At 53.2% G+C, this 26,851-nt stretch overlaps 2 protein-coding genes across 3 annotated transcripts; both read right to left on the bottom strand.

Moving 5' to 3' along the window:
* Positions 1-271: 271 nt before the first annotated feature.
* On the bottom strand, positions 272-15,913 carry TM9SF4 (transmembrane 9 superfamily member 4). The gene is made up of 18 exons (XM_066198761.1): positions 15,824-15,913; positions 10,711-10,824; positions 9,145-9,244; positions 8,612-8,780; positions 8,404-8,533; positions 7,929-8,052; positions 6,989-7,107; positions 6,765-6,876; positions 6,286-6,356; positions 5,726-5,858; positions 5,168-5,249; positions 5,001-5,076; positions 4,582-4,665; positions 4,224-4,399; positions 3,829-3,892; positions 3,192-3,311; positions 2,601-2,690; positions 272-2,275 (listed from the first exon to the last, which is right to left on the bottom strand). The coding sequence occupies exons 1-18, from the start codon at positions 15,911-15,913 to the stop codon at positions 2,126-2,128; spliced, it is 2,004 nt and encodes a 667-aa protein (XP_066054858.1). The 3' UTR covers positions 272-2,125.
* A 467-nt stretch (positions 15,914-16,380) lies between these two features.
* Positions 16,381-25,790, bottom strand: HCK (HCK proto-oncogene, Src family tyrosine kinase). 2 transcript variants are annotated; one of them, XM_066198933.1, is made up of 13 exons: positions 25,711-25,790; positions 24,153-24,282; positions 23,720-23,762; positions 23,349-23,448; positions 23,104-23,202; positions 22,872-22,975; positions 22,309-22,458; positions 22,053-22,205; positions 21,553-21,735; positions 21,031-21,107; positions 18,501-18,654; positions 18,144-18,275; positions 16,381-17,567 (listed from the first exon to the last, which is right to left on the bottom strand). In XM_066198933.1, exons 2-13 carry the CDS (start codon positions 24,279-24,281, stop codon positions 17,365-17,367), a joined length of 1,527 nt encoding a protein of 508 aa, XP_066055030.1. In that variant the 5' UTR covers position 24,282; positions 25,711-25,790; the 3' UTR covers positions 16,381-17,364. The 2 variants fall into 2 exon arrangements, with proteins under 2 accessions (XP_066055030.1, XP_066055032.1); XM_066198935.1 differs by having other exon boundaries at positions 25,632-25,756.
* Between the last annotated feature and the right edge of the window lie 1,061 nt (positions 25,791-26,851).

Genomic DNA, 26,851 nt, shown 5'->3' with positions numbered 1-26,851 from the left:
TTGCTCAAGTGATCTTACCCAGCAGGACAGCATCAGCAGAACCAAATGCCTCAACTGGTGGCATAATTACAATATATGGCAGCATTCAGGGCATGCCACGCTGGGAGAAACTTAGTTTACCAGGAGAAAAATATTACAAAGAAAACCAGAGTATTCCAAGCTCTGCTTCTGGCTGAAGCCACACATCACAGACCACGTGGGTATCGAACAAGGCAAGTGTTACAAAAAGAAATTCTCCAGAAGTGGCTTAGGAGAACCCAAGAGAGCAGCATGACAGGACAATGGCAGATTTATTTACAATAGGACACAAAGAATACATACATTAATTAAAAATTACAAAGAATACAGAGAAAACACTTCAGGGAAGGGAGAGAAATCAATGCTGGCTGAGCCTCTCCACTGGGGCAGGGGCAGAAGAAAAAAAGAAAATCAACGAAAATCTCAGAGAGGGACCTCAAATCAGAACTGACACAGGACTCCACAGCACAGTTGGCTCACACATCCCCTCCTCCCTTTTTCCATCCATGATTCCTGGCTGATTAGACTTTGGCATGACAGGCAGGGCTGATGGGAAGGGACACAGGCCCTTGCATGGACCTGGTAGAAACTTACGGCAGTTTGGGTTTAAAAAAAGGCCCCAAAGCCCTCCTGGGGGGCAAGGAGGGCTTTTGGACAGTTTTGGGTTGGAATGATGTGACCTCTGGCAGCTGGTCACTGGAAAACCTTACTCCAAGAAGGAAAATTTTCATAGATCTCACTAAAATACCTCTCCTCTGTAGTCTTGGCTGAATCCAGTGAGTCTGGAGATGGAGGGAGCCTTCACTGTAACGTGGAACCATTTTACTGACAAACATCACTGAAGTGACCAAAAAAACCCAAAACAACACAACCCAACTTTAACCTCTTTTAAAAAGAGCTTCCCACGGGCCGATTCAGGCATCAAGCCATGGGAAAAGAGCCCATGTCAGCTATTCAGGAGAGCTGGGACTGTTTTTTGTGGAGAAGAACAAAACACAGCTATGGGGTGTACGCTTTTCCTGTTCCCTGGAGGTAGAGAATTTCAGAGGAGGAGCAGAGAGCAGCAAGGGCAGCCAGAGCACAGGGCCAGTGAGAGAGCCCCACTCCCAGACACGGGACAGCTCCTGGGGCCACCTGCCTGTGCCAGCCCCTTCAGCATGGCCCGCACAGCCCTCGGGCCCAACACTGCCTCAGATCACTTGGCACTAACGCCACGGCACCACAGCCATCTCCTGCAGGATCCCAGCGGCATTCCCAGGAAGGAGCCTGCCCCGATTCCTCACTCATCCAGAGCAGAGCTATTGACAGAACAAACTCTTGTAGTTACCTCACACATCCTTCCAGTCCTGTATTCCAGCACAACCACGTCACTTCCATCAGGACGTTTTGCCCTGCCTTCTGAAGGAGAGGCAAACCCACCCTCCCACAGCAGCCTGTGCTGTCCAAGGCTGGAGGGAGGCAGAAGCGATGGCAAAGGTTGCTCAAACTCTCTCAGGGTGAAATTGCACTTCCCAGGCTCTGAATGGCACCTCCAGCAAATTGTAAACAAGCCGAAGCCGGGACTTCGGTGATCGGAGTGCGCCGGACTCCCGCTGGGTGAGCCTTTAGGCTCCGGTTATTCTGCCATAGTCAAGCTCCCTCTTCTGTGCAGACACGAAGGCAGGAGAAAAACCCAGTCTGATACTTGTCTGAAGAGTCTCCCTGAATCCTAGAGCACCCCAGGGGCTGGAAGAAAACGTTTTCACAAGTGTTTCCACTGCTGTCTCAAATCCGTTCATCATCAACATAAAAAAAAAGGATGGATTAGCAAAAAGGGGGTTTACTTATACAGAGGGATATTTCTCTGCTAAAAAACTCCCTCAAATATGGAACAGGATAATAAAGTTAAAATGTAAGGTATCTACAGACCCCTTTTCCCCGCAGAAGTAGCCCAGAATCCATGTACACTGTGCCAAAGTTACATTCCAAATCGAGGAGTTAATTATTTCTCTTGTGACTCTCCCACTGGATTTTTGTTTCCTTAAAAAGAGGTGGGAGAAGATGTCCTTGTCCCTCCCGGGAGGACACATGTTCAGAGGTGTCTGATTCCTGCTGAGGGACTCCAGCTTCAGTCGATTTTCACGGCGGCGTAGATCTTCCGCACGAACATGTAGGCTGCGTAGAAGCCAATGGTGCCCGTCAGGAGCCAGAAGGACAGGACCATGAGGGCAGTGTAGCCAAAGTACAGTAAGGAGGGAATGAACTCAACAATATCCAGCTGAAAGAGAAGTGGATTAAAAAAAAAATCAGCAAAATAACACACAGAGGCGAGAAACCAACCAGTGCCCTCTGCGAGGGGAGCTCCGGCAAAGGGAGGAAAACTTTCATTTTTGTCCAGCTGAAGTGAGATCCCCTTTGAGGTGGGGGTCAAGAAATGTTGCTCTGCACAAGTCCTGGCGCACATGCCTCTCTCCTGTCTGGAAGGGCTGTCAGCAACGTCTTGAGCTGGCATAGGCAGACTGTGACTCAGCAGGCCCACTATTTCCTTTCCCAAACCCCACAGTCACCCCCAAAACCATGGCACTTTCACCCAGGAGGAATACCTTGTTCACAAAGTAGAAGACAGCGTAGATCAGCACGTAGAAGGCAGATCCTCCAGAGACCAGGAAGGTTCTCCACCACCAGCGGTAATCCTGACAGGATAAAGAACCTCATTATCCCCCTGACTTTCTTCTCCCCAGGCACTGCCGCAGGGAAGCTGTGACCATTCCAGGACAGGGAGACCCATCTTCCTTCAAAGGAAACCCACAATTTGGGACTGGGGGACTTTGTCACGAAAGTGTTTCCAAACCAAGAGATGAGATGCTGACAGTCAGGCTCAAAGCATCTGCTGCCCAAGGACATGGCTCACCTTTGGCCCTGCATTTTGTTTTGTATGTGGATGGAATGGAACAGTTTGGGAACAGCTCAAAACACCCTGTGCCCAGCAAAATTCCTGGTATGAAACCACAGTTCTCAGCCTAAGAGATAATCAAGGAGCTTTAATTCCCTTTAGAGTGAAGAGACATTGGGGACAATCACACCTGTGAAGCTGGGCCACACTAATCTTTGCTGAGCAGCAGCAATAATGTGATCTGTGCTTTTCCAGGAGCAAGTACCCTCAGCTACCCAAATTACAAACATGAAAATCTCACCTCAGCACAGAGCTGGAAATAAACCATGACAATGCTGATCTGGGAGCAGGATACCACCAGAATTATAAACACCAGGAAGAGGAAGCCAAAAAGGTAATAGAACTGGTTCTCCCAGATTGCCTGAAATAAAAACACAGCAGGAATTTGTTTCCAAGTTACTGTGATCAATCACTGAGTGTGGGACTAACTTCTGGCAGCCAGCCAGGGGAAAATGAGGAGCCCCTCAGCCTCACCTAGATGAAACCACAGATCTAATGCATTTCACAATGTCACTTCAGAGGATTCAGGTTGCAAGAAGGTGTACTAGGACAGCTCTGAGGAAGCTTATTCATTCCCCTGCATCTCCCAAACAATGGAACAGCAAATTCTTCTCCATCCACACAAGGTAGAAAATGGGTAGCAGCAGAACCCCCCCTTGATGTAATGTTACAGTAAATTTTGTCTTTACCACAATCCTTCAAACCACCAGGAGAGTCCCATAGCTCTCCCTGGGAACAGCTGAATGGCCTGGAAGAAACCAGCTACCCCCTTCAGAGAGTACAGGAATAGGAGACTGCTCCAGTGGAAGCCTCCTCCCTTTCAAAAGCTTTGGCATGAAAAGAACCCTTTTAAGGAAGAAAGTGGGTTAAATGCTTACACTGAAAATGAAGAACAGTTCGATGAACATGGCTCCAAAAGGCAGAATACCAGCCATGAGGATCCTACAGAGCAGAAACAAAAACCACAAGCAGCACAATGTAACTGTCTGGACATCAAAAATTCATTGTAACCACACAGAAAACTCCAAGCAAAGGCTCTACATTTCCAAATTATTAAATTTCACAGGCAATGGCAGAGTTGCTCCCACTGTTGAGCATGTATCATGCTTACAAGTACCCCTCATACCACATCCAAATTATTGATGTGGTTCCAAGGAACCCAATATGCCATCTGTCCATGTCCAGAGAGCAGCAGAAGGTGACACTCAGCAACCCAAGGGGACAGAGAGGAGGGGGCTTAACTCACCGTATTTCCCAGACACTCATCACTCACCCCACAAATTTGTTCATATACCACCTCTGCTCCGGGATCTGCCTGGGAATCTGATTTGTCCGTACAGGATTGTCATACGGCTGCTTGCGAAATCCAAAGTAGTAACCCAGGTAGACCAAGGGCAAGGAGATCCCAAACCACATGCAGAGCAAGGCCACCATGGTAGGGAAAGGCACCTGGAATCACACCAAGAGCCACAGAAGTGAGGCTGACAGCTCTCCTGCCCTGGGGACTGATGTCATCGGCCAAGCCAACCCTCCAGTCACCCCCTTGGAAAGGTCTGGGAAGCCAAGTGAGTCCCTATTAGCCCAGGGACCCTCTCCCACCCAGCAGGCCCCAGGCTGAGGGTGGCACCTACCGCACCAGAGGAGTGTTTCCCCCAGATGAAGCAGTTGAGGACAAAGCAGATGCCAAAGACAACGCCCGGGTACAGGGTTGCTGTCTGCAAGAGGAACCACAGTGTAAGAGAGAGCACCTCACTCATCAGCCAGATGTTCCTATGGAATGAGTCCATTCCTGCTACAAGGCACATGTGGACGAAGTGTCCCTTTTGCTACAGGACAAGAACACAAAGCTGAGCTGTGAGGAAGATCTTGGACAATCCTCTTTGCTCTGTGTGCTCTGGTGGTGCCTTTTCTGTACAGCTACAAGGACTCAACCCACAGCAAATGTGCAGCAGAGCCAGACTGTGTCCAACTACCACAAACGTGTGGAGCTTATCCACAGATCTTGCCATCAGCAAACCTGGATAAACAGCACAGAACATCCAAGACTCACACAAAAAGCTCCCTTCTTCCATCGATGGCCTTTCAGAGTCCGGTATAAGCGGCCAGCAAAGAATCCACCAAAAACCCTGGACAGAAACAAGCCAAGACAACGAAAATGAGCTGCTGTTGCTGAGGAGAGGCAGGACAGCACAGGGGGAAAGCCGTGGAGGCACCTACCCCATGAACATGAAGAGGAAGCAGGCAGTTGTCATCAGTGCACCCCGGCTTGAAGGCGACAGCATCCCCAGCATAGCAACAACTGCAGAGGGAAACAGGACAAGGAACAGCAGCTCTGAGGGACATGTGCTGCAGCAGCTGGAGGACAGGGGTCTGTCCCATCTGCAACCCACAGCTGCCTGCAATCTCTGCACAGGCCTGATTTCCCTCACTGCATAATGCATCCACAGCCTCCAGCACCGGCCAGAGAGGAAGGCACAGCTTTGATCTCAGCTACAGACCATGCTTCAGCCTCAGCTTCCCCAGGGATGGGAGCAGGTGCAGCTCAGCAGGCAAGGCACACCTGTGCAAATATCTCCTGGCCAACTATCAGCTTGGCAAAGGAAATACAATCACACAAAGCTGCCTTCAGCTGGGCAATGTCATCCAGAGCCCAGCCCAGGCTGATGGCAACAGGAAGCAGCTTCATGGGCCTCACTCAGGTGAGCACAGGGTGAAGTCAAACATCCTCAAGCATCATTTGTGTTACAGCCACCCCGTGCAACATGTGCCACTTACAGATGACAATCAGGATCATACAGAAGAGCTGAATTCCAGAACCCAGGAGTGAGCTGAGGATCATAGGGTACTGTGGAGGCCTGAAGACATCTCCATGCACAAGTTTCCAACCAGATTCCTCCATGGTATCTTCCTACAGCAACAACAGAAAAAGGAGGTTATTTAGATGTGACATGCCAGTGGAAATTAAGGTCCTACCACAGCCAGCCTAAGAGGTTAACTAACCTGGATCCAGTTTTTCTACTGAGTTTTACCACTATAGCCAAGAAACTTCTTTCCTCTTGCGCTAAAAACAGCTGAGACCTGAGTTGTCAGTGCCAGGGCACACATTTACAGAGCTGTCTGCAGTCACTGTTTAGGTCTGAAGACATCTGAACTGGTATGTGATTGTTCAGGCAGAAAAGAGTGTGTGACAGCACAACACAACTGCCTCTCCCATGGCCAGGGCTCGAAGGAAAACAGGGGCAAGGGAAGGGACAATACAGCCAAGTCTGCACATTGGATCCCTCCTGTCCGGTGCTTCCCTCCCACTAATCCCAGCCCAAGGAACACACACATACAATGTCATCTTCTTTGTTGTAGTTGGCAATGTCCTTCCGCAGAGTCCGGATGATGATCATGCTGAGAATCCCTGAAAACAAGCACAGAGTTCAGCTCAGAGGCTCCCACATGGCTGTGCTGCTCTCATGCTGTGCAACTACCAACACACTGTTCTGGCTAAGAGAGGTGGTCTTGAGTCATCAGCAAAGACAGAAACAAACCCCCAAGGAGCAGGGAAGGCAGAATTCCAGCAGAAATGGGGCATTGTGGCTTTCTTGTGGGATTTTTTACTCCCTCAGTGACCCCAGTAAGAGAAAGGCTGGTAACTGCCTGACCCCACAGGACACTGTTTGAACTGGGAGGCTTTAAATTGGTTTCCTGCTCCTTCTGACCAAGTTCAGATGTGGCCATATCCTCCTCAAGCCACCTGCAGCTAAGGCTTAAAGAAAATTCCCTGCAGATAATGGTAAAGCCTTCCTCTCCCCACACATCCACTCACCTGACAGGAAAAAGACGACCACAACCGAGTTAATGATAGAAAACCAGTGGATCTGCACGTCACTCATAGTCAGGTAGGTGTCCCAGCGGGAAGCCCACTTAATGTCACTTTCCTGAAAGAAGAGGAGAGTTCTTCTCACACTAGCACATTCCCAACCTCTTCCCCTACTCCAGTGACAGACACCTGGAGCATCACTGCCAGCCAGCTCCCCAGAACTGCCTCACCTCCCAGTGCACAGAGTAAGTGAAGAGCAACTGGTTCTCTTTAGTAGGATCTATTTCCTGAGGGGCAGAGCCCGTGGCTTCGGGCAGGGTGCACATGCTCTTCTCATCAGCCTTCAGGTCTGTAAGGAAAAGCATGGCACACAGTGAGCCCTTCCCTCAGACACCACATCTCCCATGGAGCATCACCCTGAGGGCATTGGGCTGCAGTAATTCCAGGTGGGGAAGCACTCGCTCCTTGCTCACCTGCTCTGCAGTTTGTAAAACTATTCTGACCAGCAGTGGAGCACCATTAACAAACTTTCAGGAAAGCTATGCACAGGGCTCTCCTTAACTGGAAGGATAAAAGCCAGAGGTTCTGAAGCCAAGGATCTAGACCATGAACAAATCTTCTATTCCACATGATACAGTGAGGAAAAAGACCTCTGTAACACTGCCTGCCCTGCCAGAGGGGAGCTGTGTGGGATGATCCACACCATGAGCAACTGCCCTTCTAGACACCCTTTTCCATTGGGCTCACTGAGGTGGGAGTGTTTTCCCCTAACCATTATTTTTAAATTTCAATCCCCCAGAACAGTTCCAAACATTCCGTGTGTCCCTGAAGCAGCACAGAGTGTCCCAGTCAGGGAGATCTGTGCCACAGCAAGAGCTAGAATGCCAGACATGCCTCATAACAGATGACACAGTGCAAAAAAAAAATCCAACCCCAAAACCTCAAACTCAGATCTTTTTACAGGAATTGATTTTCCAGGGACTGCAATTCATGGATATGTCTCTATTGTTGGTACTTCCTTAATAACAAAGCAGTTTATTATTCTTGTAATTTAGACTCATTTCTGTGCCCTGTGAAGCAACAACTGGCACCCAGATACATCAGTGGCATCCAACTTTTGTCCATACAGGAGATTCTTCCCCCTTGCTCCCCTCCTCAAGAATCTCTTACCTTCTAGTTTAATGCTTTGGGGAATCACCTCAAAGCGCACCACCCTGTAGGTGTGCTCCTGGCTCTCCTCCACATCCTCTCTGTGGTAGTAAAGGATGAAGGAGAGGTGGTTGTGCAGGTAGAACTGAAACAGTAACATAAAGTAAAACATCAGCACCCTCATGGGAGGAAGAGGCAAAGCTGAGAAGCAACAACTGCAGAAAACAGCTTCAGTGAGGGAAAACTAAATACTCCAACACCAGAATGCCTGCTCTGCTGAGGGGAAACCACTGCCTGAGCCTGTCCAAAGTTACACAGTGAATAAAAGCAAGGACTCCCGGCTTTCCCACCTTTCCAGGACCCACCCTCTTCTGCCCACAGGAGGCCTCTCTCTCGTATTTCCATTATTAATAAAACCTTTTGGTTGCATTCCCAATTCTGATACTCTCTGGCAGACCTCTAACAGACACCCTCACACAGCACCTCCATTCTCTACCTTGTTACCGTCCATAAACCCAAGCCTATATCCATGCTCGAACTGCACATCCTTCTCCTTCTTCTTCTCCTCTTCCTCACGATTGGAATAAAACTCCAGCCGTGTTGCCACAGGGAGGTTATCAGCAATGCTGAAAACAGATTTCAGATCAAATGTGTGCACAGCACCAAATTCCCCCTGACACAAATCCACACTCGAGGTGACTCACAGGTGGACGTAGTAATCCTCCCTGATGCGCTCAGCGATGAGCTTGCTCTGCTCCACTGTCAGAGTGACTGGCTTGTTGGGAAAGTTGCACAGAACTTCACATTTCTTCTCCACATTCATGGAGACCTGGAAGGGTGTATTTACAATTCGGTCCCCTCGAAGAACCTCACCTGGAAAACAGGAAAACATGGGCAGGGTTGGAGACTGCCAGGCTTCCTGCTGCTGATCCTGCTGCCAGGCACTGTGCAGCTGCAGGGACCACAGCAAGTCTCCTTTGCTACCCCAGGTGCAAGGATAAGATAGCAAGTCAATGAAGCTACTTAGTTGGAAGTACCAAGCACTGCTTATGAAGCAGGTTACATGCTCTCCTTCAGGACAAGCACTTCCTCTGTCCAACACACAGACGCTGCTGTTTGCAGACAGCCAGCACACAGTGAATCAGAGGAAGCAGGTTCTCTCAGCTCAGCAGATGTGACACTTGCAATTGCTTTTACCCCTGTAAACAGCCCCCCACACTGTCTGACAGGTACACACCGAGGTTCTCAGCTTTGTATGTGATCTTGCTGGGCTGGCAGAAGGGCAATGAGTAATACTCGTACGGCAGCTGGGTCCGGGAGCTCGTCAGCTTCACAGCCTGCAGGAAGAAGGGAAGGATTATTCCCAGGAAAAAACTTCAGATAATTTTCTGTCCTCTCAGCATTATCCAGAAGCTGATGCTTACTTCAAGACACCTTCCATAAAGCTCACTTCCAGAAGATACTAGTACTACTGCTACAACTTATATTAAAAATAGTAAAAGAGACAGATGTTCCTGAGAGACTTCCAGTAGCAACTCATTCACAGAGAAACACTCAAAGAACAAAACATGCTGGGTTCACAAAATTCATGTCTCAGTGGAGTCCTAAGAAACAACAAAGAGCTCAGAAGAGATTCAAGAGTCACATTTCAGACAAGATTTCCTCAACCAAAAATTCATATCCCACTGGACCTAGAGGTCTGGCCTCCAGTGCTATGAAGAGTTCAGCAATTTTAATCTCTGCAAGGAAAGCCAGAGAGCCATCAGTCTGGGAAGACAAGGTGACCAACCACAAACATTCCTGGAGAGTTTCCACAAATCACAGGGTACAAGGGAAGTGCAGAGACATACCACAACAGCCAAGACCACAGCTGCTCTGAAAAACAGAAGTGTTTTGTAACACAGCCAAGCTTGTTTATTGGAAGAGCGCTGGCAAACACACTGACTTGCCTAAGCACTTGATGAAGCATTTGGCTCCTGAAATCCCTCTGAGAACAGCCATTCCAAAACCCTCTTCTTCTGGGAAGCTTATTGTAGCCACAGGCAAGTCTCATTTGCTTAAAAATAGCCTACGTCTGGCAGTTTGTGGCCAAAGAGAAATCTGTGCCATGCTTCACGTGGGAGCAGCCAACCTCAGCAGTCCCAAAGGTGCTGGATTTGCTGAGACAGAGGCCACAGCTTCAGAAAAATAAATGAAATGGGCTATAAATCACTGATGTCTGAAAGCAAAGCCTGGCTTCCTTGCGGATAGGTGCAGCAGCTCTGTCATTGAGTACCAGTAACGCTGCACAGGAACAGCTCTCAGCAAGGCTGGGCCGAAAGATTTGCAAGGCTCAAGGACAAACACCTCCACTTGGGAAGAGCTTCCCGTGGACTTCCCTAAAGGCACAACATGAGCGAACTAGGTATTGAGAAGATCTGATTCAGACCTTATTCCACCATTCACCTTCCACCCAAAGGCACACTCTGCATGAGCAGTTTTAGAGTCAGCATAATGCTGGAGAAATTAAATTTCCTTCAAAGCCACAGTGAGAAAGGGACCCTTTTCCCAAATAGAGCAACATCCTGAGGACCTTCAGCAAGTGCTGAAGGAATTTGGTAGAAGAGATCAGGGGCAAGAACAGGAATCATGTTGGGACCCAAACATTGTGAAACAGGAAATATCTGAACCCAGAAATTCAGCATCAGGATCCCCAAATTTAACTTCTCAGCCTCTCTTAGCTGCTATGCCATGAAAAAGAAAGAACCCAAAAGACAAAAAAAACCCCAAACCAAACAGACTAACAGCACTGAGTTTATCCTACCTTTATTTCTACGGGATCATTGCGGTGGAAGTTGATGGGAGCCACCCCGGGTACGTAGAACGAGTCTGTGCTGTGTAGCAACAACAGCAGCCCCAGCACATATCTCAGCCTTTCCTGCAAAAAGGAAAAGGAACAGTAAAATACAACAGAAACACTGGAACAACGTTAGAGACTGGAAATGCTCATCCCAGACATTAGAAAGGATGCGCAGTCGGGTGACTAAACAGGAATTAAATTCACAGAAGCTGTTCTTAGCTTTGTTTTGTGACCCTCATCAAGTCACTTTCCACTCAGCGTGTCTCTGCCTCTTCATCTGCAATTAGGAAAACTCTGGCTTTGCTCAACCACAAGAAAAATGCCATTTTTTATCTGTATCATGAGGCATCAAGCAGGCCATTATTTTACTTTTCTGCTCACCCCCACTGAGCTCCCTGTGTTAGAAGGCTCCATGGATCAGCAGTGAAGAGGGCTGTAGCCCTGGCACTGGATGTGTGTCAGCCCTGCACAGCAGCAGTTACCCTGGAGCTGAGCACAGACGGATGCTCACAGACCACGACCTGGAGAAGAGTTACTGTGGAATCAGGTGTGACACCAGTAACTGCACCCAAAGGGACGGTCACATCACCACTCCTCCTGCTCCACTCTGCTTTCCTCACCCCTCCAGGCCACAAAACAGCTCAGTAACATGGCAAAAACCCTTTCACCCTTTTTAAAGGGAGCAGGGCGACAAGTCAGGCTGCAAGGTTCAATCAGCCCCATGGGGGCTCCAGAAGAACTCAGACTCCAACAGAGCTGCAGCAAATCCTTTATTTAACACACCTTGCTGCCTCCTCAGCCCCTCCTGTCACCTCAGGTAACCCAGCACTGGCAGGAAGGCTGTGAAATGAAAATTGAGCTTCAAAGAGTATTAGCCAGCAGCAGCTTGCCTGGATTAGGACATCAGCTCTGGTATAATCTCACAGCACTACTAGCTTCAGTCCCTTCTCCTGAGCTCCCTGTGTGTATGGCACCACTGGAAAACCACATAAAACCTGCTTTGGTTTGGGACAACTCTTGAGCTAATGCTGCAGACATAAGAAACAAAATCCCCACTGTCCCTGTGTGTCCTCAGCACCGTCAGTCAGTCTGACAGCACCAGAGGGAACACGCCACAGGCCAGGTGTGGACAAACAGCAGCTCTACCATGGGATCCTTCCTCAGGTTGGGGGGGAAAATTTTAAAAAATTAAAAAATTCTGTTTATTGTCCCCACACCCCTTCTTCTTCATCACCTTTCTCCTGTCTCACTCTAAGGGAAGGAAAGTATGTTTGGCCCAGATACCTGTGAGGGCCAACCAGAGCATCCAGAATTAGTGGAACTGAGCAGGATTTAAAAAAAAAAAAAAAAAAAAAAGGCAGAAATATCAGGGGTTGAAAGTCTAAAATGTATTTAAGATGCAAATGCTAGGCACCTACAGAAAATATGAATACTGAATCATCAGATACATGTGGGCTTCTAGTACCTGAAGGGAGCATACAAGAAAAATTGAGAGAGACTATTTACAAGACCAGGGAGTACAGGGCAAGGGGGAACAGCTTTCAACTGACAGAGTAGGGTAAGATTGCATGTTAGGAAGAACTTCTTCCCTGTGAGGATGGTGAGGCATTGGCACAGGCTGTCCAGAGAAGCCGTGGCTGCCCCATCCCTGGAACTGTTCAAGACCAGCTTGGATGGAGTTTGGAGCAACCTGGGACAGGGGAAGGTGTCCCTGCCATGGCAGTGGGGTGGAACGAGAGGAGCTTTAGGGACCCTGTCAACCCAAACCATTCTGTAATTCTGTGATCTTTTTTGCTTACAAAGGGGATTTTCAGATCTATTCTAAGCACAGCCAAATACATTTGGAGCAGGCACAAAGCCCCAGCTTGGAAACACTCTTGTTAAAACTGCCCGACCTTCAATACTGATCTGCCCTGAGGCAACATGGGGCTTATTTTCTGTGCTACACTAAATTTTGCATTTCCAGTCTTTAAAGTGAGTGCTCAGTGGCTCTCCAGAGAGTAGGAAAAGGTCTCCTGGACAGGGAAAGCACTAGAAGGAACCTGTACTCTTGTCCCACCCTGCACTCCAGAGCAGGGCCAGCAACCTGCAGCCCTTACCTTGTCACCGAAGTGACAGACCTACACAATGTCACTCAAAAACCAAAACAACACCACTGCCACCTGTGTCCCAGCGGGTTGGAGGTGACAAGACCAGGACAGAACTTTGGCAGACACTCAGGAGACACAGGAGCATGCAGAAGATGAAATTTCTGATGACAATTTTGGCAGAAATACAGCTGTCTTTGCATACCGATGATGATGACTCAGGCGGCACCAGGCAACAGGAAAGACAAGAGGGTGACTCTGTAAAGCCTTGCCAGGAAAAAACAGTTGGTAGCAAGAAATAGGGAAGCTGCTATGCAACAAGTGGGAGAAGCTTTGGAAGTGAAATAAGAAGGAAATGCCCAGTGCAGGCTCCTGAGCTGGCAGAGCACAGGGAAGCTGAAGCCAGGGGCCTTTCTCACCAGGCCTTTGCTCTTGTACTGACAAATGTGCTTCATCTTCTCCAAATGAAGGCAGCAGCTTAGAAATGGCACACGGACACCACCCAAAACATCTGTGTAACTCATGAGGTGATCATCTCACACAGGGGATGCCTGCAAGCTGAGCTCTTTCCTATGCCAGGTCAGAACTTCCAGGAGGGAGCTCTGTTTTGGTTCAGTCACAGAGCCCTGGCAAGGCCCAGACTTCCAGCAAACAGGACACACGGCTTCACAGCCTTTTCCAACTATTTACATTTCAAAAACATGCATAAAACCCCCTCAAATTACAATCTTGCATCTGAGGTCCCAGGAAATCGTGTAATGGTGCAACAAGTAGCACAACAAATATGCACAACCCCAGACTGAGAAAAACCCAGCTGCAATTAGGCAAAAATAGCTCAGGTTGCTTAAGCCTGATTATTCTCCTATTTGCAGACATGCAGAGACACCCCTTCTTAGGAGAATATGATCTAAATAAAAGAAGTAACTGCAGAAGCACAATCACCCATTCCTGTCCCTCAGATGAAAAGTTCACACACAAACCCTCTCCAAGAAGGCCCTTCTGGACAATGATCCCTAGTCTTGGGGTTTGCAGACAACCCCAGGTTTACCCCATACACAAAGACATATAACAACATTACCACTTGCTGTGAATTCACAAACCACGCTGCCAAAACACGGGACTTGTTCTCTAAATCCCAGTCTGACCCAGCATGAAGAGGCCCGAAAACATCCAGTTATTACCACACTTGTCCTCCCTCGAGCTCGTGGTCCCTCAAGCTACCACTGCCAGAGTCTGAACTCCAGCATTTATTTAAGGGAAAGGGGAAACAGCAGCTGTTCCCTGGGGCACTCTGCAACAGCTCCAACGTGCTCCAGAGGGTCCATGTGCACCCAGGAAATCCCTGCCCAGGTTATTGCCAACAACTTGAAGAAACCCTCAAGCAGCAGCGATTTCAAGCATCTGAACTGAGCTGCTGCTATACCAGAGCTGGTTTAGGTCTTAAGAGTTTCACAGTCCACACAGGAACTGAAGAACAGAACACGGTATTTGTTCAAAGAGACGAAAAGGAAGCAGGAAGTGACAGTGATGGATATCTTGAATTGTCCCATCTCTCTTTGACAGAGAAGGGCAAGAGGGACATCCAAGAGCCATAATCAGGAGCTATTAACTTTCAAAGACAGCCTAGAAGGAAAACAGGGAAAACGACCTGTGCAGAACCATTTGTCTAAATGGATTCACACAGCTCTCCTATTGCATTTCACTTACTGAAATTTTTCAAATATGGTAACAGAAAGGGAGGAAACCCACAACGCTAAGCTGTGGGAGGGAAAAGAAACAAGCTCTCTCACACATTCAACCTTCATTCTGCCCCCAGGCACATTAGCAGGACAGAACAGTGCTAATGGCACCCTGACACCAGTCCCCTTTTCCAAGGGCCGCCTCCTGGGATGATCCTGACAACTGTTTGGATAAACTCATCTTTATTACATCCCTGCCCTGCTCACCCTGCACTGGAGGGGCCACCGAGAACCCTTCAGGAGACAAACGCTGCATTCACACTGACTTCAGAGCTCCTCTGACAGCAGTCTCTGCCCTTCACACAACAGAGAGCCACGAGGAAATTCCCAGTAGGACCATCCCCAGCTTTCAAAGCCAGCTGAGCACTTCCTCCTCCCTGCCTGGGGGAAAGCCAGCAGGGTGTGAAGATGCTTAAAGCAAATTAAAGTAAAACCTCGGCTCTCCCAATCCCCTCCCAGTCACTCCGTGAGACACCTCACAGCCCAGCCAGCAGCGACCTTTGTATCAGCACACATCCTTTATCCATGCCACTGTTCCTGCAATTGCCACAAAAATATCCTCCTATGAAACCAAGGAGGAAATCCGTCTTACTCCTACAAGACTTCAAGGGAGATAACAAATGTCTCAGCAGCTCGTTTTCTCCTCTGTGAAGTAGCACTGATGCTCACCAGGAACACCTTCAGTTCTCTGAGGATTCAAGGAATAATTCAATAGCAATAACAGGGATGCTGGGAGGCGGGAAGGTGAAGCAGCTGCTCAGACTCGGAGTCGACAAGCACCACCAAACGTTTGTGAAAAGCACACACAGAGCAACAGACTCCGTGCTCGGCACCAGCAGCGGGCCCGGGCCGACACCTCGGGAGGCAAAAGGAGCTGCCGGGGCTCCCTGTACCCCACCCCGCTCCGAGCCCCCGCCCGGCCCCTCCTGCCCAGACAACGCCGGGAACCGCAGAACGGGAGCCAACTCTGCTGCCCAGGGAGCGCGGGGCAGCGGGGCAGGAACCCGCGGGGCCCCGGGCCCCGAGCGGCGGCCCGAGCCCTGCCCTCCACAGGTGACACCGCCGGGGCAGCTGCAAGGCCCCGGGCGGGACCGGGGAGCCTCCTCCGGCCAGAGACCGGGCCCGCATCCCTCCCAGCGCGGTGCAGGTCAGCCCCGAGCCCCCGAACCGAGCCCCGCGGCGGGACCGGCGCCGGGCCGGACCGGGGACAGCGAGCGGGACGCGGGGCCGCGCCAGGCCCGCCGCACTCACCATCGCCGCCGACGCCGCCATCTTGGATCCACGTGTCGGCGCTGACGTCACCGGAAGCGGCGCGCGGTTGGCTGCGGGGCCGATCGCCATGGCGACCGCGGCGGCCGGGCAGCACCACGCCGGGCGGCCGCGCTCCGCGCCGCCGGGCCCGGGCCCGGCTTAGCCCCGGGTCAGCCCAGCCCTCCTGCCGGGCGGCGTGGGGCGGGGGTCTCCGCTTCGGCCCCCAGCGGGTCTCCGGCCCCTCGAGGCCGGCCGGGGAAGGGGCGGGCCTCACCGCCATCTTTGCTGAGGGCAGCGGCCTTTGCATGGAGAGCGGGCACGACGCCGCGGCCGCCATGTTTGGTGAGGGCGCCGGGGCGGGGAGCGCTCGGAGCGTTCCGAACCTCCCGGTTCCTCCGGTCCCACCCGGGCGGGCCGCGGCCTGGGGCCTGCCCAGAGAGCGCTGCGGGTCTGCCCGGCTCTGGAGCCCCGCTCCGAGGGGCGCTGCGGACCCCAGCTTTGCCCCATCCGAGTCCCCCCCGCCCGCGCTGCGGAGCAGCAGGAACGGCCAGGAGAGGAAAGGTTTACAAATACTTTATTAATTACAAAAAAAAGAGATCCCAAAGCAGAAGCGACGGCGTTTGCCTCTTGGTATCAAAATTATAATCATAGGCCCTAATCTCCGTGCTGTGAGAGGTGCACGGCTGTCTTAAAAAATATATTGTTTACTCCTTTTCCCCAAATAACCTCATGAAATGCTAAAAATAAACAATAACATAAAGTGAGGGAGCACCTGGCCCGGGCTGGCACTGCAAATACCCCAACAGACAACAAATCCTGCCTGTGAGCTTTGCCCAGGGGGAGAAGGCTCCTTTTGCCGTGGCTTTGGGCTCCGGAGGTTCCTCCCAAGGCAAGCGGAGGGGGATCCGTGCAGGGGTGACCTGGAAAAGCACCGTCTGTGTCCATCTGCCCCTGTGGCACAGCCTCACGAAACCTGCACTCTGCACAGGGGCTGCCGTGAAAATACTGGGGAAGGAAACCCAGGAGGGAGAGAGGAGAACACGTGTCCGTGACACTCGACATCCAAACCTCAGCATCCCGTGCTGATGGTGAGCGCAGGGGCTGCACTGCAGCGTGCTCCGTGGGAATCCCCTGGGATCAGTCACACAGGGAGCACAGGCACTGCACGGCATTTCGCCAAGGCCAGCACGCTAAAGCACCTACTTCTGCAGAACGATGTGATTAGATCTCAGAAGGGTTAAAAAGATACTGATCTGGGTTTTGACTTGCAGCAAAAGCAGGCCTGGCTCTATCCCTGTCCATCCTCCTGGGGTCTGGGCATCCACTATCCAGCCAGCAGTTCCTGGAGCCACTGCCCCACGGACACTCAGGCTCCTGGGAAAAGCACAAGGTCTCTTCTCCCTCCCTCATGCACTTCCTCCTGTACTTCCTCCAGCCCAGCCACTCCAGCAAGGCTGTGGTTCCTGGGCCAGGCTGCCAGGGGAAGCAGGGCACAGGTAGGACAGGGACGAGCTGGCAGTGTCTGCCCCAAGCATCCCGTGCTACGGCTGCTGCTGGTACTGGCTCTCTGTGGCAGTAAAGAAATCCTCCAAAACACTTTGTATGTACTCAAAAGTGGGACGATCCTCGGGTTTGATCTTCCAGCACCTCATCATGACGTCGTAGAGCTCCTCGGGGCAGTTATCCGTGCGGGGCATCCGGTATCCACGCTCCAGCGCCCTGATCACCTCCACACTCGACATCCCTGGGAAAACAGGGTGGGACAGGGGAACATCATCAGAGTTATCACTGGTTTCTTTAAAAGTCATAAAATCCCCAAACCCAAAACTTCTCTCCCATTGGGCAATGTCTCAAGGAAGAGAAAGTGGTTAGAGGGGCTGGGAAGGGGGAACTGCTGTTCCTGGTCAGGGAAACGTGGACAAAGGAGATGCTGGATTATTGTAGGATGGAGTTTTGTAGCCCAGGTCAGATGGGGTTTATAATCACTTTGTATAAATTAAAATCTCTATGTGCTAAGTTTGGGACAAGCCATTGCTTCCAATGAAAACAGGTCAGTGTGGGGGCAGAGCTGCTCCTCAGAACAGCCCTTTGTGCCACCCCAGATCCTTCATGGTCCATTTGTGGTAGCATTTGCAGGGTAATTTCCCATTGAAAAAAGGTACCAAAATAATTATTAGTATAAAATACAGGATGGTCCCTAATGATAAAGATTTACAGGGTTTTCCCATGGAGCTGGAGAAGCTCAGGTCACATGCATGGGGCCCAGAAGGTGGAATGTGTCTTTTGGAACCAGATTAGAGGTGGCATTTCACCTCCTTACCTGGGTAGGGGATGCGTCCATAAGTAACAATCTCAGTCAGGAGGACCCCAAAGGACCAGACATCAGATTTTATAGTGAAAGATCCGTAGTTGATGGCTTCTGGTGCGGTCCATTTAATGGGAAACTTGGCACCTGGACAAAGAGATCCAATGGGAAACATGAGCTCAACTCCAGGTGCTGAGAAATGGGTGGTGAAATATGGGGAACAGGAAAACAAACAGAAGAGAAACAAGTGTAGTGATGCAAATGAGAGGAGCTTCCCTCTCCCCCTGTACCCAGCACATCCCTCCCAGGGTCGGGACCACCATGGTGGTAAGTAGCTCTGAGGGAACCTCCCCAGCCTTTCACCCCCAGCACCTTCCCGGGCTGTGTACTCGGAGTCCTCGATGACCCTGGCCAGCCCAAAGTCTGCAATCTTGCACACCAGCATTGCAGACACCAGGATGTTAGCAGCTCTCAGGTCTCTGTGGATGTAGTTCCTCTTCTCAATAAAAGCCATTCCTTCTGCAATCTGCCACAGGGGAACAAGGCAAATGCAAAAAAGTTGCTTGAAATAACACTCGCCCTCAGCACCGAAGAAGTCAACTGCTTTTGGCCAGCACTCAGAAAAGGGTGAAAGGAGGCTGAACCACAGCAGGAGATGGATGTCCCATCCCTGGAAGTGTTCAAGGTCAGGCTGGATAGGGCTTGGAGAAACCTGGTCTAGTGGAAAATGTCCCTGCCCATGGCAAGGAGTTGGAATGAGATGAGCTTTAAGGTTCCTTCCATCCCAAACCATTCTGTGACTTTCCTGCATGGAAACTGCTCTCCAAGCAGGGAATCCCTAGCAGAAGAGGTTGGGGTTTGGGTGACCAGCCCAACATAACACCTTTAAGCTGCTGTGTGAGAAAAGCTGTGAGAACTGACAGCTGAGGATCTCATGTGATCACCATAGAGTGTCTGTGAGTGTTTGCAGGGCAAGGTGTAACAGCTTCATCCACAGCCATGAGGATGTGGAGGAGGAGCAAATCATTCTCTGCTCAGGGAAGATGTGAGAGCAGTCTCCAAATACACCCACAATGGCTCACTGTAATTGCTGCAGCAAAGGTCAGCATTCCAGAGCTTCCTTAGCCGGGGCAGAAAAGCATAGGGGAAGATGCCCGAGTTCTTCCGGACTAGTTTCTGAAGAGTCCCCTCTGCCTGTGGACAGGATGGCTGTGATGGGCCCTGACAATCCCCCCTCACCACTCTGCCTTCTGAAGTCTCTGCACTCAGTGCTGTGTGTGCAGGTCTCAGCCCTGACCAGGCAGTGGTGACCTGGTGTGTGCACAACCAAACCCCAAAGTTGTTCTGTTACCTCATGCCTGGATGTGACCAGAATCCAGAATGAGAAGGGGCTGGAGCAGCCAGAAGGGAGACCCTCCCATCCTTATCACACACACACAAGCTGGCCCGGGTGAAGTGCAGCTCTCACAGAGCTCTTCCCACTAAATACAGAAGTAACCAGGCAGCGCAAGAGCGGAAGGATCATTTCCATGACCACAGAGGCATTTCTGCCCGCAGTGACTCAGCCCCAGCTCAAGGGCCAGGCTGCTGCCTGCCCCTGACAGCCCTTCAGCCTTTGCTCCCCAGAGCTTCTCCGAGCAGCCCCTCGGAGCCATGGGCTGAGCTGGGCTTGGCACGAGCCAGCTTGCTGAGAACAGATGGTGTGCAGGAGTGCACAGCTGATCCACACACCCCAGCACAGCCGGCTCCAGCAGCCAGTGACCTGGTCTAAGCCCACAGGGTCTGGGCTCCCATCCTGGCTTGCCTATTGCTCAGGTGCCTCTATGAAATATTTGAGCTCAGCGCAAAGGCTCCCTGGGTTCAGTCCTCACCCAGAGGCACTGGAGAAGCAGCAGGGACTCAGTGGTTGTGCAAACGGTTTCACATGGAGTGAGGTGTTTAACAGCTCATTCCTCTGTTCTCAGAATCAGCTCCTGAAAATATCCCTGAAATAATCATCGCTGAGTCTGCCTCTCCAGCTGCCTTCCAGCTGCCTTCCCTTGCCCGTGACAGCCCTCTGGTGACTTTATTGAACCACAGCCCTCCCATAGGCATTCCCCTGGGGCAGCAGCCCGCTATGCTCCCTCCAGGAGACTGGGAACTGTGCCTGACTCAACCTCTCAGGCACTGGAAGCACACAGGATCATGCTGCAGGATTCCTGTTAAACCCACTGGCCTTCACACCACCGTGGCACTGTCCTGAAGCAGGGCTGGGGATGGGGTGGGATGGGGTGGGTGTGTGGCCATGCTGTGTTTGTGGGGCTTTGGCCAAGTTTGCAGGTAAGGTTTGCAGGTCACTGTCACAGCAGCAGCAAATTAGAAATTATAGTTGTCAGTATCAATAGTTATCAATTAGAGAAATTGATAACATTGCCCTGGGCTTGGTTGGGGCACACCAGCCAGCACCGGCACATCCCAGAGAAGGGATTGTGCAAATGTGAGCTGTGGAAACAAGCCCCATCCTCATCCCCACTTTCTCCACGAAGTACAGTGGCCCCATGGTCTGCAAGAGCTTCAGGAACCATGGCAGACATGGAAGTCAATAGCCAATCCTCTCCAGGCTCTGTGCAGCTCTGCTGTGCACTGCTCAGGTGCAGTGCTGAGTGCTGCAGATATCAGTGTGGTGAGGGGGAAGCTGCCACTTCTCCTTTCACACACCTCTGCTCCTGCGAGGTCAGCAGGATGGGAATGGTGAGCAGGCAGTGGCTGCCCACAAGCAAACCTCACTGCACGCCCAGCACTGTTCAGACCAGGCTTCTGCCTGGCCCTGCACCAGCCCCAGGTAAGTTCCCAGGCTCTTCACCCACCCTTTTCAGAGGGACTAGGGGTAATCAGAGCTAGGGAAGGTCTGCTCCTTCCTCACCTGGGCAGAGAAGTCGATCAGCTTTGGGAGTGGCAGCTTGTTCCCCTCATCGCTCTTCAGGAAATCCAGCAAGCTCCCTGCAGACAGGGAAAGGTGCCAGAGCTGATGGTTCAGCTGGAGCCTGCACCCACTCTTAGGGTGGCACAGGGTCCCAAGGAGCCAAGCAGGACAAGGGGATTTTGGAAACACACTTGACCCCCCATCCCACTCCCATGGATTGGGCCAAGGGGGAGCACCTCTGCAGGCTCCCTCCTGCCTTGCGGAGTGCTTGTATTCATCTGTCCCCTCTTAGACATCCCTCATCTCCCAGTGCTGTCAACACATCCCTTCTCCCAGCACCCTGTCCCAGAGCACTGACAAGCTGTGGCAGGAACCAGAACTACTCCCAGAGTCCTGGAGCTGATGTAGAGCCCACAGCCGAGCCTGGGGATGTGGAAGGGATTGATCCTGCACCATCCCAAGGAACCTGAGTGCTGCCACTTGGCCTGGCCCACAGTCATCACTCAGGGATGCGGATTGCACCTTTCTCCATGAATTCAGTGATGATGAAGATGGGCTCCTCCCTGGTGACCACTGCATGCAGCTTCACCAGCTTGTCGTGCTGCAGTGTCTTCATGAGGTTTGCCTCCTCCAGGAAGGCCTCCACGGACATGCTGCCCGGCTTCATCGTCTTCACCGCCACCTTGGTGTGCTTGTTGTAGGTAGCTGGGGGTGGCACAACAGATCATTCCCACTCTGCCCTGGGAGCACTGGCCTTTGGAGCCAAAGTCCCAGTCCTGCAGACAGAGCTGCTGTGGGAAGGTTGGAGACCACACGCAGCCCAGGGCTGTCCCCACATGCCCAGCCTCAACCAGCCCCTGTATTAAGGCAGGGTAACTTGCATGATCCCCTGCTTCTCTCCCTTAGGTCTCCCTCCCTGTCTTTTCCACCCCACCATCCCTCTACCATCTCTCACATCCCTCACCCTTCCTCTTTCACCATCACCTTCATCATCCTCCTAGCCACCTCCCCCTCACTCTCACCCATCCACACTTCTCCAAACTGCCCAGCTCCCAGCTTCCTCTCCAGACTCAGTGACTCTCGAGGGATCTCCCAGGCATCCTTCTCCCAGGGCTTCTGTGGTTTGGGTACACGGCAGGGGTAGGTGAGCTTCTGGCACAGACCGTCGCTCTGACCTGAGGGGATCATCCAGGGCCATCAGCCAGCCTGTCTCACCGGCTGCTTGGCTCGGGGGCAAAACCCCATTTGGGAAGGGGGGCCGGGCACCCCAGAGCTCACCCTTGTAGTGCTGGACCAGCTCCTGCAGCGTGTTGAAGTTGTTTCGCGGGGAGATGTAGAAGCCACCGCTGTCCAGAGTCCGGATCTTGTAATGCTTCACTGCCCCGCCCCGCAGCTCGTCCGCGTCCCGCACCGAGAGCGAGTAAGAGCCTGGGCAGGGAGGGGTGAGCTGGCACCTCCCACGGGAGCACATTCCTGATGCCCCTGGCCATCCCGGTGCTCCTGGCACGCACAGAGCCACCGCCCAGCAGAGCCAGCAGCACCCATCCCACTGTGCTGCCACCACCCCTTCAGCCCCAGGCCAGCTATGCCTGCACCCCAAACACCCAAAGCAGCCTCAAAGGGACACATCTCCTTATCCCTGCCGTGGGGTTTGGACATGTGGCAGCACTACAGGCTAATGCAGGGGCACTTCCAGCAAGAGCTTGGGCCCCCCAGTCCCTCCCTGCAGCACAGCACATCCCCAGAGCTCGGGAGGGAGCTTCTCTTCCAGGCAAAGGTGGATGAGGGAAGCCCTTTGGGCAGCTGTTCCCCACCACTGTGCTATGGACACCCCTCCACACCTTTTGTTGTCTCACTGTCCCTTATCATGAAGGACCCAATCATGTTCCCAGGGCCAAGGAGCTGCCGCTCCGCGTCCTTCCGGCTGACGTCCTTGAAAAACCACCTGCAGCAGAACCAAATGAACCAAGGAATGTTGGTGTGGGGCAGGGCTGGGGGCAGGACATGAGGCAGGAGTGGGACAGCATGGGCCAGGATCTGGCACACAGGGATGGCACACAGGCACACACTCACTCCTCTGTCTCCAGTGAGTCGGCTTGGGCAACGTAGTTGCTGGGGATGAAGCCTTCACATCCTGTCACCAGCGACCGTGCTTGCCACCATTCCCCTGACCTGTGACAGAAGTGGCATTGGGTTGGCTCTTGGCATTTGGACCCAGGCACCATCAGCTCCTCCAGGGCAAATTCCAGAAAAAAATCCCAACAGGGCCACACAAGCCATCTGAAGACCCTGGACGGGGGTCTGCCAGCAGCACTTACTTCTCCAGGACTTTCATCCTCTCCCCCTTCTGGAAGCTGAGGTCCCCAGCGTTCATTGCCTCGTAGTCGTAGAGTGCCAGCACCACTGTGTCCCCCAAGCCTGCAGTGAGGGAGCTCCCTGGGCACCCCTCCCCATGCTGGGAGGGGGTGCCTGGCCACTCCTGCCATGAACACTGGCCAGGACATGGGCTGGGACCCCCACAGTACCCAGCACTTCCGTCTTCACGTGTCACATCTGGCCCTCCAGGAGAGCCCAGAGCCTCCATCCCACCAGGGCTGGCAGTGCTTGCCCCTAGGTCAGAGAGGATCCAGCCACGCTGCCCCCACACGCTCCAACCCTCTGCACCCACCTGCAGCACCCTTGTACCTACCATCCTCGGGCAGGGGCACAGCCATGCTGGGGACACTACTGTTCTGGAAAGTGCAACAAAACCACAGAGTGACATCACAGCTGGCAGAGACTCATTTCCCACAGGGGGTCTTGGCCCCAACAGCAATGACAGTAGCAGGAGAGCACCCAAGGGGCAGCACCAGCATCACCTGACACCAGCACCAGCATCTCCACCCCCTCCCAACAACTCCCTTTTTCTCTCCCTTTCTCTGTAATTCCTGGATTCACATCAGGTCCACTCTGTGCTTTGTCTCAGTGTGGCCTGGGCTCCCACCCCATAGCCAAGTCTCTGCCCTAGTGCATGGGCACTGCCAGTGCCCTCAGCTGGCTCCACTCTCAGTGCTGGTAGCACCACTGAGGACAGGGGCTGAGCCCCCTGTGACAGCTCAGCCCTGAAATCCCTCATCACTTACCCTCCTGTTGGTGGCTGTGGGGTCCCTCACATAGTGGCCCTGCTGGATGGTGGGGCCAGGATCAGGGTCAGGATCAGTTTTTATCATCTTCTCTTGGACACCAGCTTCCTTTGACCTCACGCAACCCATGCTGCAGCCAAGGAAGGGGAAGTGAGGCCATTGCGACAGAGGTGAAAGCCCCACTCAAACCCCAGTCCAGCCCTGTTCCCATCTGCTCCCATCCAGCACAGGGCCACAAGGTCCACCCAGGTGCTCTGCCAGACAGAGAAAGCTTTGCTTCTGCCACAGCTTCAGGGTACTGGGGTGCCCAGTGACACGCCAGAGGAAAAGGGATCTCCTGGAGATGTCATAGGAGGTGAAATTTGGGGAGACAGCAGCAGCAGCCGTGGAGCAGCTTCCCAGCCCTTCTGGGATGCAGGACAGGGTGCAGGCACTGGGCACCATGGCAGCAGAGAGTCACACTCGGCATCTTCTGCAAAGAGGGGCTGCGATCATGGTGAGCTTTGCTGCTGCTTGGGGATCCCCACACAGCACCCCTGGTGCCCATGGTCCCCCATCACCACAGGTCACCACTCCACACTATGCTCCCCTGCTCTCTGCTGGGTGGGAGCTGCCCCAAACAGCCAGTTCGGGGCAAAGACAAATGCTCAACTTTCCCAGTACCCAAAGAAACTTAGTGGGAAAAAAGCTGCAAGAAGCAGCAAGAGTGGTAAACCCCTTGCAAATGTACTTCCCTTGGCCAGGAAGATCTGGGTGCAGAGAAAGGAGAAGGTGCTGGTGGTAACAGTGAAGGAGGAAGCTCAGGGCTGAATCCTCGACATGCACAGCATAGCTTTTGAGGGACATCTCTGTCACCTCCACAACACCCCATGGTCACTCCTTGCCTTTCCCTGCTTGCCAAAGCCTGGGTCAGCCTTGCTCCCGAGGGCAGAGCAGGAGCAGTGGTGGCAGCCAGGACAGCTCATAACCCTCACCGGGGACACCCTGCGCACAGGTTGGGGACTGTGTCAGATCCATCCTGGCAAACCCACATGGTGCCCAGCTTAAACTCAGACGTGGCTCACACCATCACCACTGTAGGTATTTGCTGTTCCTGTCCCACACAGCGCATCCAGCCCTACAAAGCACAAACACCCCGGGCGGTGCAAGGGTCATTCCCACTGGCATTCCTGATGTGTCCCACCCTGGAGAGCCAGACCCCACGGCTCATGCGGTGTCCTCAGTCATGAGGACTAGGTTGGATGAGGGTGCCCTTCGTTCCCAGAGCAAGGCTGCCCACAGCTCCCTGCCCTTGCTGCCCCGTGCCTTCGCTCCCCGACAGCCCCTGCAAAGTCACCGGCAGGGAACCCCCTCGTCGGGGCTACACTGTGCCCAACCGGGGCTGCACCGGGACCCGTGACACTCCCGGCCATCCCCTCATCCCTGTCACCCAGTGTCCGCCGCTCTGAGCGCGACCGGCCCGGCGCGGGTCGGACCCACCGGGCTGCCCGGGACTGGCTGCGGGGCTCCCTCGCCGCCCTCGAGGCTCCGCGCACGGTTCCGATCCCGGAGTTCTCACCTTCGCTGCCGTCCTGGGGCACGCCCCTGTCGCCGGTCCCACTCGCAGTCCCCGTCGGGGAGCCCGGGCTCCGCCGCCGCTCCGCTCTGCCCGGCTGCTCTCCGGTACGGCCCCGCCCCTGCCGGTACGGGCCCGCCCCCGACTCCGACGGGGCGGGTGCGGCCGGTGCCTCCCGTGCCGAGCTGGGAGCGGAGACCACCACCCCAGGAACTGCACCCGCAAGGGCATCTCAGCCCTGCGTGGCCCCACTGCCCTTAGGGACCCCCCGACGGGTGCCAGAGCCCGTCTGTCCATCTGCTGCCCCCGGGATACCCGACGGGTTTGGGTCCCGCACCCCAGGGCAGCGCCCAGAATGTTTCCTCGCCTGGAGCAGGGCCATGGAGGGCGTGGGGGGACACGAGGGGAGCACAGGACACGGCTGGGTCAGCCTGAGTCTCTGTCCCCAGGAAGGAGAAAAGAAAGCCCTGAGCATCCGTGGTGGGGTGCAGGACATGAGGGGGTCCAGGACGCAGTGGGGTGCATGGGACTGGCTTTGTGAAGCACAGCTCAGAGAGGTCCAGGTATCCCTGGGCTTTGTGGTGTCCCTGCTGGCCCTGGTATTCCCGTGCCAAAGTTCCCCTTGGCCCTACCCAATCCCGCAGTGTTCCAGCCTTTCTTTTGGACAACCCAGGACAACAATTTGGGATGGAGGCAGCATCATCAAGGGGACCCACGGCTCTATGTGACTCTGACCATGGACTGTTTGAGTCAGAGGAAGCAGCCAGGGTGCAAGAGCTCCTCACCTCATGAAGGTTTGCATATGTAAATTTTTTTGTAATAAAAATAAGTTGCTCTGGTAGCCCCAGCTTCTGCTGCCCACACACCACCCTGGGGCTGCGGCGCCGTGCCGTAGTTCCCACCAGGGGATATTGGGCCAGGGAATGTTGGCTCGGGGCCATCAGCCGAGGGCCAGCAGTCGTGGGATTTTGGGGGACAGTGGCCAGGGGGAATCGGCTCAGGAACGGTGGCCAGGGAACATCAGCTGAGGTCCCTCGGGCGGCGGGGAGCACGGCCCGGTCCCCCGGCGGCGGAGGGGCTGCAGGGCGGGACCGCAGGAAGCCGGGTCCCGGCGCAGGAACTTCCTTTTGTGAAACACCCGCAG

This window comes from Chamaea fasciata, unplaced genomic scaffold (assembly GCF_029207755.1).
Source record: "Chamaea fasciata isolate MVZ Bird 193981 ecotype frontalis unplaced genomic scaffold, bChaFas1.0.hap1 SCAF_17, whole genome shotgun sequence".
Classification (NCBI taxonomy): Eukaryota; Metazoa; Chordata; class Aves; order Passeriformes; family Sylviidae; genus Chamaea; species Chamaea fasciata.
Note: the sequence above shows the minus strand (reverse complement) of the source record. Positions and strands in the feature narration are given on the sequence as shown.

Excerpts from the sequence above, each read along its gene's own strand:
- HCK (XM_066198933.1), bottom strand. The coding sequence starts at position 24,281 with ATGGGTTGCGTGAGGTCAAAGGAAGCTGGTGTCCAAGAGAAGATGATA. Across the intron at positions 23,763-24,152 it reads CCACAGCCACCAACAGGAGG|AACAGTAGTGTCCCCAGCAT; the intron begins GTAAGTGATGAG and ends TGCACTTTCCAG. Across the intron at positions 21,736-22,052 it reads GTTTGGAGAAGTGTGGATGG|CTACCTACAACAAGCACACC; the intron begins GTGAGAGTGAGG and ends TGCCACCCCCAG.
- TM9SF4 (XM_066198761.1), bottom strand. The coding sequence starts at position 15,913 with ATGGCGATCGGCCCCGCAGCCAACCGCGCGCCGCTTCCGGTGACGTCA. Across the intron at positions 5,250-5,725 it reads TATGATCCTGATTGTCATCT|TTGTTGCTATGCTGGGGATG; the intron begins GTAAGTGGCACA and ends TTCCCTCTGCAG. Across the intron at positions 2,276-2,600 it reads TCTTCTACTTTGTGAACAAG|CTGGATATTGTTGAGTTCAT; the intron begins GTATTCCTCCTG and ends CTTCTCTTTCAG.